We start from the raw sequence: 17,427 nt of genomic DNA, 5'->3' as shown, positions 1-17,427 counted from the left end.
AGCAGCTTCCACAAGTACGCTGAAAGACATGGCCTGCACTGGATCGCTGGGCTCCTTTTGACAAGATCCCAGCTAAACAACCAACAGTAGTCGAATGAGGGGTTTTGCTGGAGCCAGTTTCTATAAGGAGACTTGCTTTATCAGGGTAACAATTTCCGTCACCTTTGTTAGTTGCCCTGAAAAAGACAGGACCCCTCTTTGAAACCTTGGCTTCATTAATATCCATCATTCAATCCCTCGTTTCTCACTTCTAAGCCTTCACCTTCCTTTGAAACTGTCTTGTTTGGCTCCCCAGTCAAATGGTTAAAACGCACCAAATCTAAGGACACACATTAAAGGCTAAGTGAAACAAAGCTTTGAGCCATATAAAGAAGTCTAGCTTCAGATGGTGCAGCTAGAGAGCAGTCTCCATGGAAAACTTGAAATCTGAAATACCATTGAATTTGTCGAGAAAGGCTAGCGAAAGTAGTCGTTATCAATACCAAAACTGAAAAAGAAAAAGACGCCTTTATCAGTCACTGGAAGTGACACAGGACTCGGAGTGCACAACTTCTCAGCGTGACCTCCGGAACAAGTCACCGCTCACAGCTGCCCATGAAGCACTGAAAAATGTGTCAGGTGATGCACAGGGACTTGCATCCTATTAGCTAACCGCCAGCTGCCCATGTTGTCTGCCTAGGTGCTATTTATGGACTGCTAATAAAATAAAGAAAGTTGATTAGTATTACCAACAGCTTTGCCAAGATTGCTTTAATAGTATGCACTAGCCATTCCAAACCACATAAGCCAAATTGTTTTCGTTGCAGTTGGCATGCAAGCGTTCAAGCGTTACATGCGTTCCACCTATGCACTTTACAACCCCTACCTACATCCTACATCCTACACCCTCTACATCCCAGCCACTTCAATAGTCGAACATCAATATTGACCCAAGGCATTGCAGAAAGGTTAGTGCTGCCTCCCACTATAAAAGGCAAAGTGCACAAGCTGCATGCTATCTTCTGGTCAACCATCAAAGCAGACAGCATATGTTTTGCTAGCCTCTGTCTTTTACCCACTAACATTTCTGGTGGAGATGCGGAGATGCTGGGTACCACAGACGGCTGAGATGATGCAATTTCCAATGCACCAATATTGGTGGCATCAATGCTTTCCCAAAAGAAGGCTGATTGTTGTGCCTCGAGGCACACGCCAATGCTCACTGCCAAATTTTGTGAGCATAAAGACCAGAACATTTGTACTGCAGCTGAGCAAGCTCTCTGGCTATGCAAATGCTGTATTCAAGGAGCAGGGGAATGTTTGCTGCTGCAATAAGTGCAGCATCACCTCCTGCATCGCATCAAACGTCAGTCGGCAAGCTGCTCTTGGGAGGCAACGTAATGCGATTGTTAGGGCTGTCACGCTCATTGTCATTACTCTTTGGTATGGCTTACATAGTAGTGAGACTGACCAAGCCTGTTGTTAATGACACCACCAAACCATTTCTTAGTTTCAATTCAGGCTAACCTAAAGAGCTGTTTTGTTTCTGATAGCTCATTATATCTCACCTACCTAGCTGCCTCTGTATTATCATCTTGTGACAATATTCACATTTTGGGAGCAAGTACATGGAGGTTGCTTAAGACTCTTTGAAGGCATTTGAAAACCTTCATTCTAATCCATGCTTTATCTCTCTTGATAATACACCCACCATTACCTGCTGCAGCTCTTAAGGTGTGATCATCAGTTTTCTTTGAAGGTTTCGCATAAACCTGAAATTTTTAGCCAAACAGGCAGGTACTGGCACATAACCATTGCAAAATTGACTGCAGTACTCGCACATTACATCTTTAAGCACAAGACTGAGAAAGCGCCATCGCCAGATGGGCACTCACTGGGGCACTGCTCAGGCAGGGGCACCTGCGTCCCACCACAATGGTTGTGGCCGTCGCAGAAGATATCTGAAGCAATGCAGCGCTTGTTGTAGCACTCGTGCCTCGTACTGGGGCAGCTATCATCTTTGCTCACTGCAAAAAGAAAAGGAAGAAAGGAATTTGAGCAACACATTATAAGACTGCAATCAATTTTCCTTTGACTGCACAGTTCGATTTCTTGAGGATGATTTTTAAACGCTGTCTTTGATCATTCCACTTTTTCTTCAGCAACACTTCGTTCCCCTTCTGGACATCTGCAGAATAATGAATGTTGCATTGCTTTTTCTTTCTTTTGGCACTACTTGTGTCAGTGAACAGGCACTCTTAGCAAAGCTCTACACAAGACTGACACTCAAAATGGCTCGAGGTAAATAATAAGTAACCTTCAGACAAGTCCTATGCGCAGTGGGCTACAGGTTGATTCTTTGCTGAGTGAAAGCCATACACATTTACACATCAACAAGGGCCACATATTAATTTTGGTATCTAGACAATAAATAGTGTGTAACAATTAAGTTGCATACAGAATGTTCTTGAGGTACTTCTAAATATATGGAAATAAGTCGGGACTGCTCAAACAGCATAGATTCTGAAAACAATTACATAAATACAAGGACAATGCTGTTTTGAGATTTGGAAAGCTCGAAATACTGCCATGTGGTGGTGATGTCAGACTATTACACATGGCATTCTACTTGGCAGTTATTGCTATAGTACTTGAAAATGCTACCAGAATTGTGTAAAAAAGGGCAACTAATGCCACAAGCATACCTTGTACTGGAGCAGAAACAACACATTGTGAATGTTGCGGGAAGTGGGAGATATAATGAATAACAACGCAAGTGCAACTAATGAAAAGAGCAAGCGACTGTAGAGGACAATATAGTAGATTACCTTATTTCTTCATTCCTATGCACATCCAAGTTCTAGAAAATCAAGCACATTCCTCCTTTAGTACAGCGCTACTAGAGAAAGTACTAATTTCAGTTTACACAAAACAAATTTCTTGAGTAAACATTCAAACAAGACTGCACAAACAAACAAGCACACATATTCAAAACAGAACCATGTATATTTAAAGCAGGAACAGATTTCAGTGGCGAGTTCACTGAGCTAAGATATTATAAATATGGCAGATATTACATTTATCTGATTCCATCCAGTAAAACAAACGCAGAGAGACACGCACCCCTTGGGTTTGATGAAAAACACTGTTCGTGAATAGCATACGCTGCTGCAAACATCTCAGCCAAATTTCGCAGCCATGTGCGGTGCGTGGAGCTTTGGAAGTGGAGCATGAAGTCACCTTTTCTCAAAAAATCTCTTTTCAACAGAAGGCTTCACCTAACTCGTTTCGAGATGCTATACTTCGTCATATAACAGATTCCGATATGCGGCTGCTAGTGGCCAATAGCTGATGCCAATCAAGAAGGGTTTTTGAATCAGCGCACTTCTGTTAACGTGCATATTTATTGACGCAGTTTAATAAACAGGCTGAAGTAAGCGAAAATCTCTGTTTAGAATTTCGATAGGAATTACGTACTAGCAGAAGTACACCTATTGTACTACAGCCGACTATCATCTGCTAACGATCGGCCGCATAGGAATATAACTTTGGCCACACTGCTTATCAGTATCGCAGCCGTCCGGTCTCACTAATTTCTATTCATTGTGAACACTCACCTAGCCACGAACCACACAAAACTTGAGGGCAGACCAGACGTACACCTGCCAGCATGCACTCTCTCCTGGCCCCTCCTGGCTAGACACACTGGCAGACTTCACTTTGTACTGAGCTATTGCGCAAAATGCGCAATTTGGATGTGGCTACCATCAGTTAATCAAGCTGGTGCAGGACAAAGCTAGTCCCCACCACACAGCAAGGCGAGACTGGAGCACATGAGCACACACTCCAGCCCTGTCAAGAGCATAGTTAGCCATTACAGTAGCATGTAGCTGTGTGGCTGCGTCTGCAGTGTTGCATAGGTGTCATGGCCGCCGAGTTTGCCGAGGACAACAGCATGCTACAATTGTTACCTGTGGGTGACACGACTCAAGACTATGGTGGAAGAATAGACGGGTGTCTCAATGGCACAGTCTGTCTGCAGAGCAGGCTGACTACGACTATGTTCACACTACCTTCCTCTGCTGGCAAGAGCACTACAGTGTTGAGGTTATCATTTTCTTTCGCCTGCTAGTGGCCCTATGCCCACTTATTTCTCTGGAAATGCTCGTCTAATGCGCAACGTTGCTTCTTCTCTGGCACTACTAGCGCTTATCGATTCTGTATTACTATTTCTGGTGCCATTTGCAAGAAAATTTGAATATGCTATTAGAAACCACCTACCAAACTCCTTCCTAAATCTTAATTTGCAGTGCAGTTATCCATCATCATACAACGTGCTAATTGGTGCTTTTCAGCAACTTTTCTGCCGTGCATGTTTAGATGTGCTTGTTTTGTGTGTCAAGGCGAAAATGTTTGTGTTGCTGCCCCAACTGTGCACCAGCACGCAGGAAGTTATGAACATGTACTCTGCAGTCGAGGCTGTGTGCACATTTATGCTTGCATGTATCAGAACCTCTGAATTTTCTACATTGTGAGTTCAACTCCACCAAGTACAGCAGAACCTCGGTAATTCACACTCGGTTAACTGGGAATTCCGAACAATTTGTATTATATGTGTGGTCCTGAATTTTTACATGTATATTTAACCGGATAATTGGTGTGGCCAGTCTGCCATTTCTCGGTTAACTTCCATACTTGGTTGCGGCTTCCGAGCTATGCATTAGGGGTTGCCAATCTCAGAAGCTCCAACTAAATTAGAATCTATGCAGTTTCTTTTTTTAAGAATGATCTCGAAAGCCATGCTTTTCCAGCTTTGTGGCCTTGTTTGGTCTTTTCAGTTGGATGGATTTCAGTTGGCAAATGTAGTGGAACTGCTGCGTTTGTCTGCACCTGCACATTCTCCATTGTGAATCGTTTACTGTGGAGCGCTCGGAAGATGCCAACGTACAAGAATTTGTCGCTGCAGGAAGAGATTTATTTGATTGAAGAAGCCAACAAGTGAACGGCATCAAAAACTGCTCTCGGTGGAAAGCACCATGTTCCCTTGTCAATGATGTGTAACATTGTCAAGAACAAGCTGAAAATACTCAGCACATACGGCAAGATGCACTCGGCAAAGCATACATGAGTGCGCACTCCTACATACACTGACGTCAAAGCTGCCTTGATTGCTTGCCTGCAGAAAACGAACACAGCCCATCTTCTGTTAACGGGACCATTTTGCGGGAAAGAGCTACCCGGCTGGCGCTGCAACTTGGTCGTACAGAGTTTACATGCAGCAATGAGTGGTTCTGTCACTTCAAGGATCGCAATAATTTGATGTGCATCACTGTTTGCGGTAACAGTGGCAGCACGGACCAGAGTGTTGTCGACGACTGGAAAAGCACTCCTTGACTCCACTACTCACCAAGTACGACGCAGCAGATGCGTACAATCTTGATGAAGCTGCTCTATTCTACAAAATGCTGCCTACGAAGAACTTCGCCGTAAAGGAGGGAGACATTAAGGAGCAGAAACAGAACGAAGACAGAATCACTGTTTTGTTCAGTGCAAACATGTGTGGTAAGCACAAATTGCCGCTGCTTGCTGTTGGCAAGACTGAAAAGCCTAGTTGTTTTAAACATACATGACTGCCACCCAAGGACAGCCTAATTTACAAGAACAATAAGAAAGCTTAAATGACAGCGGTAATTTTTAAATAATATGTGCAGCACCTTGACTGCAAGTTTATGGCCATGGGGTGTAGTGTTCTGTTCGTCTTTGATAATTGCCCAGCACACGGCGACACTCAGAACCTGCAGGCAATTAAACTGGTATTTCTGCCTGCTAACACAATGTCACCATCGCAGCTGATGGGTCAAGGCGTTATACTTCATACGAGAAAGATATATGGCTACAATATGTCAAAGTGAGGGCTCCTTTGCTACAATAACAGCAAGGACTATACCACTGACCTCCTTGGTGCAACATGCCTCATTGTTAATGCACAGAGGCAAGTGGAGGCCACGGTTATTCGACGGTATTTTGAGCACGCCAGATTTGCAAAGGAAGTTGCCACCACCACCTCCATTGACTGTGCTGTCACCTGCCCGTTTGATGATGAAGGGGACCCTTTGCACTTGATATTAAAGCCCCTTAAACTTCGTAAAGTAGCAACACTCTGCTCCTTCACCTTCTCTCTATCGTTTCTCCTCTCTTTCACGCTCCCACCTCGACCGTGGTGCCACCTACACTGCTCGAGCGTAGCAACGGGGCCAACATGCGCTCCTCGCCACTCCGTAGACACTTCTTGAGCATAAATGGCACTGATGCACAGCGCGAGGGCCCACGTGATGCTATTAGGCCAATAGCGACGCAAAGTCGGCCTCGAACACAGCGCGCGAGAAGGCTGCTCAAAGGCTGCCGCTACTTTACAAAGTTTAAGGCGCTTTAGTTGATATGAGGCCTTACACATCAAGAATGGAGAGTGCAGCCCAAATGGCTTCTCCGATTACTCGAATATTGAGAGCACAGTTCCTACATGCTACAATGACCTCAACAGCAAGATCGCTGCAAGAACAACCGACTCAGCCACCAAAGTTGAATACAGCGATGACAAGCACGCCCGAGCGCCCCCTTTAACGGTAGTGATCGATGCACTGAGTGTTGTGCGCAGCTTTGCTGAATACAACGGTGGTCAGGCTCAGATGTTGTGGCTGGTTGACCAGCTTGAAAACATGGCTTTTAGAGCAGCAAATTACCAAAAGCCTCAGTCTCACATCGAGGAATTCTTTTCCAAGTAGGCGGACATGCGACAATAAAGGTGTGCCACCCATGTATCATGTTTTCTGACTGATTTCTCGGCTTTCAAATCGTTTCGGATATTTGGGAATCCCGCTTAATTGGCATATGTCTCTCGGTCCCAAGGCCTTTCAATTAACGAGGCTTTACTGCATGTTCGCTTTTTTGACACATTCTTCTGGTTACAAACAATTGTACCAATACAGTACCAGCTGTCACCTGCATAATGCAGACATTAATATCTTTAAAGTTGAGAAATGTCTGTATAGTCGTGTACCTTTGTTTTCCTTCTTACGCAGTACACAGCATTACATTCAATACACAAGGAGGACACTACTTGGTGCAAATAGAAGATTAAAATACAGTGACTTACTAGTTACTTGAGATTAGAATAACCAAGATTATAAGTAACTTGTGCGGTTAGCATGCATGCAATATTACGCCCACTGCTGCACTCTGCAAGACACAGTCCCTTGCTTTGTGTGTTCAACTTGAACAGAGCAGTTGCAATTTTTTTCGTCCATGGCATGCATTTGCGGCAACCCAAGTCATTTAATAATTTGAGAATGTACCTGACGGACAGTTAGTGAAATGTACGCTCTGTCACTTCGGCATTGCCAAAGACTTTCCAGTGAAAAAGAAAGCGTAAGTATGACCTAGATCCTACTGAGAAGCGTAATTTGGAGACATAATTTGCCATTGTGACCGTTTGAATCACTCAAAAACAGCCTTTTTGTGCTTCGTTCTGCGCGCGACTGTAAAGCCGTGCTGAAAAAGCTCTGAAGCCATGGTCTAGTACCCCCCGTAATTATTTAGTTGTGGATCGCCGGTAATCACTTAAGCGAGAAAAGTAACAAATTCGTATTCGAAATGAACAGGATTTAATACCGTTGTTGATTGAACACAATATATAGCATGTATAGAAATGTGGAACTTTCCACATTTCTATACATGCTCAGGACAATCATGCCATAGAGTTCCGTGCTTTCACACTGGAAAATGATGCCCTCTAAACTGTTGTGCCCTTAACAAGAGAAGCACAAGCTACAAACAAGGAAGAAACCGATTCCTGATCATCGTTAAAACACCTGTCTTTCATTTTATACAAAAAAAAATTATTCATTAAATTTGTCTTTGTATTTTTCTATAATCCACTGTCATCATGTTATTACATCTTTTTGTACGTAACACCACAGCAAAAATGCTGCAATTATGCACAGTACAGACTTCAGCCACTTACAATCATGCTCGCCTGCAAGTCTGAGCGATTCCCAGTGAGCTTAAATGGGTGCGAGTCTGTGTGAGTGTGACGACATCCACAAAATTTTGTTTATTCCTATGAGAACTCAAGCTTAATATGAGACTCAGATTACTAGCCAGCCAGAAACAATGATTTTATATAAATTTCTAGTCAATCTCCTATTATGACTATCGGCAATATTTGGTAGATTACTTGATAGCATGCAGCGCCTTAGTAGCGTGCCCACAGTAAGGCCTATATTTAGATATCAGTGCTAATTGTTTTCACCCTTCGTCTTCCTCGTATGCAAAGACAGAACTTCAGCTAACACATAAGGCAAACCTATAGAACCATGCTTTGGAATCGCCTCTACGGATGAGATACCTCTACCACTGAACCATGCTCACCATTTGTAAATGCCGTGAGCACCAGGGTGAAGTTGCTAGTTGGTGACGTGGCATTGACATTCAGCACAACAGAGCCGTTCTGTGGCGGCTTCATGAACGTCACTTGCAGACCTGGTGTGGCCTCACGACGGTCTGCCTGGTAGCCACAGAACGGTCCTCCTCCTGGGGCCACTTCATCGGCAACTGTCACCTTCAGATAACTGTCGGTGCAGTTTGGTGATGCCGTCAAGTTCAGCGAGGCCACCGTGATGAGGAGCCCAGAAGCGAAACGGACGCGCACGCTGCACTCTTCTTGCGAGCTGTTGAGCCACACAAGAGCCGCCTTGCGGACTGTGAGGGATGCCGACTGGTTCTGGCAGAGCTCGCTGAATGCATCTGCGGCACAAGAAGAACGCAACTGAAATCGAATCAAACAACTTTCCATTTACGAAGAGTGCCTCCAAGGGAATGAGAAAAAAGAAAAAGGTTGCCCGTGGGCAGCCTCACAAGTTTGAAAGCTGTCGGCATGGCTTTGGGATGAGCAACACAACCAGTTTGACGGCTCATGTTTGATATAAAAATAAAGCACACTAATGGTCATACCACTTCAAACCACACAAATGAGCGGAAGCTATATTTGGAGCTTATTCCAACTTGCAGTGAATACATGACACGCATAAACATTGTCCAATGCCCCCCTTTTGGTCCTAAATGGTCCCAAACTAAATACAACTAAACATAAGTCTACAAAATTTGCAGAAACAGTGACAGCAATGATCAAGATGTAGCACAGGATTATGCCTTGACACTTAATAAAAAATATTATATATGTTCTTTGAGGAATATTCTTCTAAGCACATCCAATTAGACATGTCCAAGCAAAATATTGCCAATCTTTATCTCTATGACCTTTCTTTGTAATACAACTGTATAAATAAATTTGCCGCACCCTGGGTGGCCTCAGATAGTATCAAAGGAGCAATGACACGAAATTTAGAACTACAGACATTTGCGTTGTGCAATTTGACAGTATACATCGCTGGCAGTGGCGATGTATACTCGAAAACTGCATAACAGTTTGGGTATTTAATCTGATGAGGGGCAGATGCACATGACTGATGCAATTCGGCGCAGTTTGAAGCATGGGCAACCATCTTTTCCATCGGCCTGAGTCACCGGCTGTCCGGCTCATGACATCAGCTATAGTGCATGCCCATTGGTGGAGGCTCGTGTGCATCCACCTTGGAGGAGTAAACGCCCCCTTTTTCTAAAGTTGCACTTGACTATAGAATATTGGCTACCCCCATTTACTCTCTTATCCATGCCACTATCTTCCTGTCTCTTAAAATTACGCCTAGCATTTCTAGTTTCATCACTTCTTGCGCGGTCCTTAAATTATTCTCAAGCTACTTTGTAAACCCCCAAATTATTCAAGTTATACATAGGTATCACTGATTATTAATGGTGAAAGTTGCCACGAATACATTTTAAATATAGATTTAAAGGGTACCTAAACTGCTCAGAACTCAAATTTGCTATATAATGGCAGCTGTGTACCAGTCTACAATGAACACAAAGGTGCAAGAATTTTTCAAAATTACGCCATATTAGCAAAGTTATGGGGTTACGATGAACGACTATGTGGCTGGCACAATTTCTCATTCGCCTTCCCTACACTTCCCACACGCACAATCTCCTCCTCGCTTCATACTTGTCTACACTCCGTCTAAACTCCGTCTCACTGCCTCTGTGCAGTCCAGTGAAAACTGTGGGTCACGTCGGTCAACCAGTGTACAGAACAAGAAGATCTGCTCCATTCTCATGCAACATCAACTAAGTCAAAACTTCCCAATGGAATCAGTGACACACAACGGAATCAGTGGTACACAACAGGTGAGCCCCCTTTATTCTCAGTACTTGAAATTGACTCTCGTCACTTTGGCACGCTCGTTCTTTAACGAAGAGACATTACATGCCTGACCCTGATGGCATCACAACCTGCAAAGAAGGGACCAGAAAAGCCTAGAGAGAAGCGCGGAATTGTTTTCTGAATTTCTAGCTTTCCCACGGCCCATAGCGCTGCCATGTTCGTCAATGATCATTGTTCTGGTGTTCAGTACATGATATGCGTTTATTCAAAATGTGTTTGAAATACCAGAGGTGGTAAGGGACCTTTCGAAGAATGTATAGACAAGTGATTTGAGACTGCAGCACTTTGCGACATGGACATCAATGTGACCTGTTCTGTGGCTTCTAGGTTCTCTGTGGCATTCCACAAGGACTGCTGACGTCGCCAATCAGTGTGCTTGCATAGAGCTCTATGGGAGAAGAGACTGCTTCTCTGCTGGGTTGCCAGCCTTCAAGTTTCAGACTTCTTGTTCTTGCATGTGCACTATCAGAAAGCAGTTAGCATAGGTCTACACTTCAAAGCAGGAAGCCATGTTGAGGCATTGGGGGTGCGCAGTACTACCGTAACCCTAAATTTAAAAAGAATTCTGGGGTGTTACATACCAAAGCTATGATCTCATTATGCGGCAAGCCGTAGGGGGGACACCGGATAAATTTTCCCCACGTATGGTTCATCAACATGCACACAAATGCACCTGTATAAGTGCACGAGCGTTTTTACATTTACTCTCCATCTAAATGTGGCCACCGCAGCTGGGATCAAATTCACGAACTCGAGCTTAGCAGCGCAACGCCATTGCCACTGAGCCACCACAGCTGGGACTGTAGCCCTAGAAGCAGATGGATAGCCCTGTAGCAACCAGAGCTTTTCAGTGATTTCCCAATGTGGGGACTGAAGTAGAGTTTGTTTGCAATGGCATACACAAATAAGTGCAGAGAAAACGAAACCACAGTTTGCACACAGCATTTGGCAGCAGCTTTTTACCACCAAAATCTAATGCTCTGGCAGTAAACGTGTTTGGGACATGAAAGAAACATATATATATGAATACATTAGAGCAGCAGAACCCTTCCGATTGACGTGGTGGATAACTAATCGTTGGACATGAAGAATCAGCTGCTCTAAAAAAAAATGACAATGGAAAATATATCTATGGTCCACTTTTGCTGCCACCTGCACCCGTACACTTTCTGAGCTGCTAGTACATGGTACATAAAATTGAAAATGTGCTGCTATATTCAAATAAGTATGCTTCCCTCCCACATTCGGGAGAAATTCGGAATCTCTGCTGTGAGATGATAGAGGTGGCACATTTTCCCACCTCTTCATATGCCTCGAGTCAGACTTTACATGAATAAAGAAATCTTTACTGTTAAGCAATTCCAATTTGAATAACACCACCAAAAATGTGCAACTATCCCCCTCCCCCCTTCCCACTGCCAGGACCAATTTATGACCGTAGACATACAACTACATGGTGGTTGAAAGGTTAAACATGCCACCATGACAAGAAAGACACCATTATGCAAGTCATTATAATAAGGTGGCATTAACATTGCCAGCAAATGTGCAGTGACAGCAGTTTTTATGGTATGAAGTGCAGCCACAAGTTCATTGACTACCACATAGTGAAGATGAAACATGGTTAAAGGTACTCAGAGAGGTGGCGTAACATTCTGGGTTACAGTGCTTGTGCCATATAAGCAATGTATATGCCATTGTTGCCTAGTGATTTAGGCTCCTTTGTGCCGTAATTTCTTGGGTCAATTCCACAGAGTGATCTTCAACCTATAGCAAATAAGAAAATAAGCCTGCTGTGTTCCAACAAATCATTATGTCATCAAATGTTATTAGACAGCAGCATATCTAGATAGCTTTATGCAAATACATTTTAGCTTCGACTATGGAAGAAGCCGAAGTGGGTGAACAAAAATAGCACCTGTAGCTTTGAGGATGTCCAATCGGAAATTTCAAGCATCTTCAAGCAATTCAAGCATCTTTTCATACCAGAAACAGTGACGGTTGCAGTTTAGCGCAGTCTAGGCACACTGCTCAACTTGAGCACTGGGAATGACACAGCAAGCTTTTGAAGCTCAGCCAACATCTGAGAGCATTATGTTTTAATATTTTATAGGTGCAGTAGAGATGATTTTGGGAGCTGGGCGTTGGGCACTACTGCCATTAATCCTCCATGTGTGGCACGGTGATTACTATTATGTGGTTGGTGCAATGACACCTTAGTGTTGCTTATGAACAGCTGTGTCAAAGCAATGTCACAAAAACCATGGCTCAGCAGTCAATATTCTGATTTCCTCAGTATTAGCTTTACTTCGATAAAATTTTTTCAGCACGTTAACCAATCTACAATCTACATGAGCCCGATATGACCCGAATACATGCAGTTTACCATCTGTATCCCAATAATGAGGATGCCACTACACCGAAAAAGGCAGGACAAGTGCGAAATTGCGGAGTATGAACCAACTAGCCCAGCAGTGTGCATTGCTAGTATGCATGCAGTTGGTGGATTGCACCTATGTTGAAGTAGATCCCAGTACGGTCTGATGTTTGTTGAGATCTACCGTTTTTTATGCATTCCCAAGCAGCAACGGCCATAGTGACAGCCAGGTGGTGGAGTATTTGCTTCGTATGCAGGAGCTTCTAGTTGTGTATCCCAGCATATTTCTTTTCATTAAAGTGCAGCTTTTAGGTGCCCATTCTTGTGGCGTGCGTCGGTGTCATCGTCCAGCATCCTCGTAACCAAGTGAATGAGCACAGCAAAAGGAAGAAAGAGCGAATGCGGTGCGCAGATGAAAAACGGCGATAGCAAAGAGAGCGCGAGGATGCAGGAGGAGTAGAAGGCTGCTGCACAACCATGCAGCGGAAAGCAAAGGAGGAGGGCATGGTGAAAGTGTGAGAAGAAAAGCATAGTGCTGTGCATGATGGGCTGTCATCGTCAGGCCAGCTGCTCATCCTAAATTTCACTTTCGCCATAAACCTAAGAAAAATAAAACTTTGAGGCCCAAACTTGGGATTCAAACTAGCACTACTGAGTTAATGTGCAGCTAAACGAGGAGCTAGCAGCTGGACCCACTAACTATTGTGCTATCATACTTTCCTTTTTTTCTTTCATGGCATTTATTACATTAACATGTGCAAATAACACTAGAATGATTAGCAAACTAGTGATACCAATGAGAGCCACAGTAACACAATAAAACAATCACCAGATGTCTATAGTTCCAAATGGCAGGCACGACAGTCATACACACTGAAGGGGCACCATCCCACACAGTGGTCATACTTACAATGGAAGTGATCTGATTAATATGCACATTGCATGCTCTAGAAGGGTGGTAAGGACAAGCACCTCACCAGTATCAGGTACCAGTCCAGTTGAAAGTTACCTAGCTCCATTGGTATTTGTAATGTCTTGAGGAAGCTAGATGGTTCATTCTAATGGCTGATTGCTAAATGCACAAAATTTGGAAACAGGACACCATACAATAAAAGACACACAGCAAGATTGAGCGCAGTTCTATTCAGTGTGTGTCTTCTTGTGTGATGTCCTGGGCCGGTATAATGTAAAACTATCCCAATCTATTTTTATTTCAAATAGGCCATTAGCCCTCCATGACAGGCCAGACTGGTTCGAGTCCAGTCCACATAGGCAGAGCCCGAAACATTGTGACTTATCATGGAGGGCTAATAGCCAATTTGAAACAAAAACAGATTGGAATTGTTTTACGTTACACTGGCCCTGTTTGCCAGTTTTGCACATTCAGCAATCAGTCCATTGGTATGTTTTAGGTGCCTGGAAGTCAAATGCTACCTTAATGGAATGATCAATTCAGTGTTGCAGTCCAATATAAATAAATAAATAAATAAATAAATAAATAAATAAATAAATAAATAAATAAATAAATAAATAAATAAATGCCCAACATTTTTCGTTTTCTTTACAGGTCACGCAGCCTTGGCACTTGCTAATTTGAGTGGGTATTGTGTCCCATGTAGGCTTTGAGTGTGGTGGCGTCTGGGCATGGATTTCAGTATGTGCATCCTAAAGAAGTCGCTCATAAACAGATGGAGGCATATGTTGTGAAAGCCTGTTGCTGTTGCAGTAAATCGCTTCAGAGCTGGAGGAATTGCCAAGCTCTGCCTCTCTCTCTCTTTCTCAAGTGGGTAGACATGTCCCTCAGTTCTTGTACCAAGGTGCTTGTGGCAGCTTGCAACTTGAAAGGAGGCCCTATGGATATTTTACAGCAATGGTATGCGGGAGCTACTTTTCCAACTACAGATTATCTTGTAGTAGATCCTCTACCACAGGCCTACTTGAAAACCTACTTGTAAAATAGACAGAAATGTATCAGGTGGTAGGCCGTTACATTCGAAGAGGGGGTACACCAATCTCGGGACATCAAAACATGAAGGGTGCACAGATGCCATACAAAAAATTGCGGGCCAACCTTTTCTTTAGCTTTTTTATGCTTATCTGCAGATGAAGTATAAAGGTAATACCTACGGATATTCAGGCAGTACATGCTTAGAACAGCTTATTTCAAACAGCTGCCTAATAATGGATGACTTTGTTTCTTCTTCCACATGTTGTGCATGGAAACCAATGTAACTATCCAACTGAAGCGGCAATTAACTGAAAGCCAGCAATCATTCTGAAGCCACATTCTTGGCTGGTCACTTTCAGTGATACTTTCTGTGATAATGAGTGGTCAGCCTAGGAAAACTTTAGCCCGCCTTTAAAAATTATGGAGTTTTACGTGCCAAAACCACTTTCTGATTATGAGGCATGCCGTAGTGGAGGACTTCGGAAATTTTGACCACCTGGGGTTCTTTAACGTGCACCTAAATCTAAGTACACGGGTGTTTTCGCATTTCGCCCCCATCGAAATGCGGCTGCCGTGGCCGGGATTCGATCCCGCGACCTCGTGCGCAGCAGCCCAACACCATAGCCACTGAGCAACCACGGTGGGTGGTTTAGCCCGCCTTTTTGGGGTACAGGAGACATGCATACTTGAGACCTCAAGCAGCTCCACTCAAGTCTAGTCAGGGTCTGTACGTTACTTCAGCACATTTGCCTGTTGCTTCATATGAGTTTCGCCAGCACTCTGCAAGAATGAAGGCTATTTCATTTGAAACTTGTAGCCTCCACATAGCAAGTCAATGTTTAAAAGAAGGCACTCATGCACAGCCTATTGCAAAAAAGGTAAAGGCCTGCTAGCCAATAGTGTCGATAGCTGGCTAGCTGCGCCTTTGCCAACAGCACATCTGGGTCAAATTGTTTCTATGACATCGACGAATAAGCACAACATTATGGCTGTAACTAACAAAAAATCGAGCCCGTCAGTTCACTTTATTATTTTTTAATTACTGCAACCTCTGCATGTTTTAGAGGGTCAGATCTCACGTATGCGACTTATAACATCCTTACTAAAAGGAAAAGCAAATGCGATAGCGGAAGTCCCCAAAAATACTGCACACTTATGATCAATAGTGTGTGGACAAGGGGTTCTGCAAAAAAGGCCAAATTTCTTGGCGATTCCGATTCGGAACCTGAAAATGCCGAATGCACCATACAATCTGCGGGTTTCACGCGGCGCATTTTTGATCGTGATCGGCTTTCTTGGTCGCCATTGGCTCCTTATCGCATGCTGTGAGAGGGAGCCAATCGCGGTCGAGAATTTCGACCCGAGGATCGGGCTCAATCGCGATCGAAAGCGGTCGCGTGACACCGGTGGTCAGTTTCAGGCACTTTCAGGTCACATGCCAAAGAATCGGGGAAATTCTTTTTTTCTCCTTTTGCAGAAATTCTGGTCCGCGTACTTTTGATCACAGTTGTCACATCTGCTTCCCTCCGCACAGGTCCTAGGCCGCGTGCAGCACTTCAGATATAGTCACGAGAGATGACGCGTTCCAGCGTCGTATAGCGTAAATCACAAAAGCGTGAGCGAGCGCTAATCTGAACGACGTCCGTCGGAAAAACCACCTATCGCTACGTTGCACGACGCTGACAAGCCATCCGGCCATCTGCGGCCCGATCGCCCAGCGTGACATCATCTCAGGTCAGAGAGCGAGACCTCAATTCAGGTCAGAAATGCGACACCTCAATCGTTTAGCGACTGCTAGTCGTCGGTGGAAAATCTTTTTGTCCGGCGCTTTTTCTTTTTCTTTTTGAGAGCAAGATGTCGAATCGGTGTCCTAAAATATTCACGAAAGCTGACGGCAGATTAAAGGCAGCAGCAGTTCGCAGCCCATGACAGCTTTCATTAGCCACTCACGCTCGCTGCGCGCTTTCGCACTTCACCGCTGCTTCGCGAACGCATCGCGCTCAGCGATACGGACAGGAAGTTTCGATCGCATGACCCACTTCCACTGTTTAACTTTCCCATACGCGCACTTCCCATATTCGGTGCGCGAAAATCGTCGGCGTTCCTTACTAGCACCGCTGACGGCACAGATTCGCGAAGGGCACAAGTGTCAAGCGAACAAAGGCTCCAACAGTGACTCACATTCAGGCATTTCGTCGGCGAGCGCGCACGACAGCGCAGTGCAAAGCAGCGCGATCACGCACGTTCGCCAAGCCATGGTCACCGCCTCCTCTTCAGCAGATCGCCGCTCCGTGGCCAAAGTCGCCGACGCACCTCTTCGTGAGACACGGGCTCGGCTAGCATGCAAATACGCCACCAAAGTCTGCGAGTGACTCCCCGACAGACGTCAAGGCCGCAGGGAGCACAGCTGCCCGAGCTGTACGACGGCTCTCTTAATTTGCTTCATTCAACAAGCGTTGAAGGCGACCCGGAACGGCCGCGGGAACTGAAAAGAAAAGAAAGAAAGAAAAAAAGGGAGAGAGATAAATACTCGCGCAGGAAGCGTTACGCAAGACTTGTGGCCTGACTTTAAACCGAAGAGCGCAAAAGTCGATCAATCGCGCTGGAAGCTTCACCCAAGACTTGAGAACCATAAAGTTGTGAACTTACTTTACCGAGGAAGAAACCGAAGAGCGCAAAAGTTGATCACGTGCACGTGAGTGGCGACTCTAGAAACTCGCTGGACTTTCGTTTCGTATGCTTTTACGTTAAGCCAAACAATTGGCCAAACATAGCCGCGAAAAAAAA

At 44.4% G+C, this 17,427-nt stretch overlaps 2 protein-coding genes across 3 annotated transcripts in view; one reads left to right on the top strand and one right to left on the bottom strand.

The window, feature by feature from the left end:
* LOC135897172 (leptin receptor gene-related protein) overlaps positions 1-17,427 on the top strand; it is a 416,125-nt gene that overhangs the window by 67,324 nt on the left and 331,374 nt on the right. The window lies entirely within an intron of this gene.
* Positions 1-17,427, bottom strand: part of LOC135897153 (uncharacterized) — a 23,442-nt gene extending 6,015 nt beyond the window's left edge. Inside the window, exons 1-4 of one of the 2 annotated variants that reach the window (XM_065425718.2) lie at positions 17,290-17,427; positions 16,822-17,125; positions 8,407-8,781; positions 1,875-2,006 (exon numbers count right to left, since the gene is read on the bottom strand). In XM_065425718.2, the coding sequence (XP_065281790.1) occupies positions 1,875-2,006; positions 8,407-8,781; positions 16,822-16,897 (583 nt within the window). In that variant the 5' untranslated portion in view covers positions 16,898-17,125; positions 17,290-17,427. Of the gene's footprint in view, positions 1-1,874; positions 2,007-8,406; positions 8,782-16,821; positions 17,126-17,207; positions 17,269-17,289 lie in introns of those variants that run through there. The other variant, XM_065425719.2, reaches the window with a different exon arrangement.

The sequence above is a fragment of the Dermacentor albipictus genome, chromosome 9 (genome assembly GCF_038994185.2).
Source record: "Dermacentor albipictus isolate Rhodes 1998 colony chromosome 9, USDA_Dalb.pri_finalv2, whole genome shotgun sequence".
Taxonomy (NCBI): Eukaryota; Metazoa; Arthropoda; class Arachnida; order Ixodida; family Ixodidae; genus Dermacentor; species Dermacentor albipictus.
This window is presented reverse-complemented; position numbering and strand designations above follow the sequence as displayed.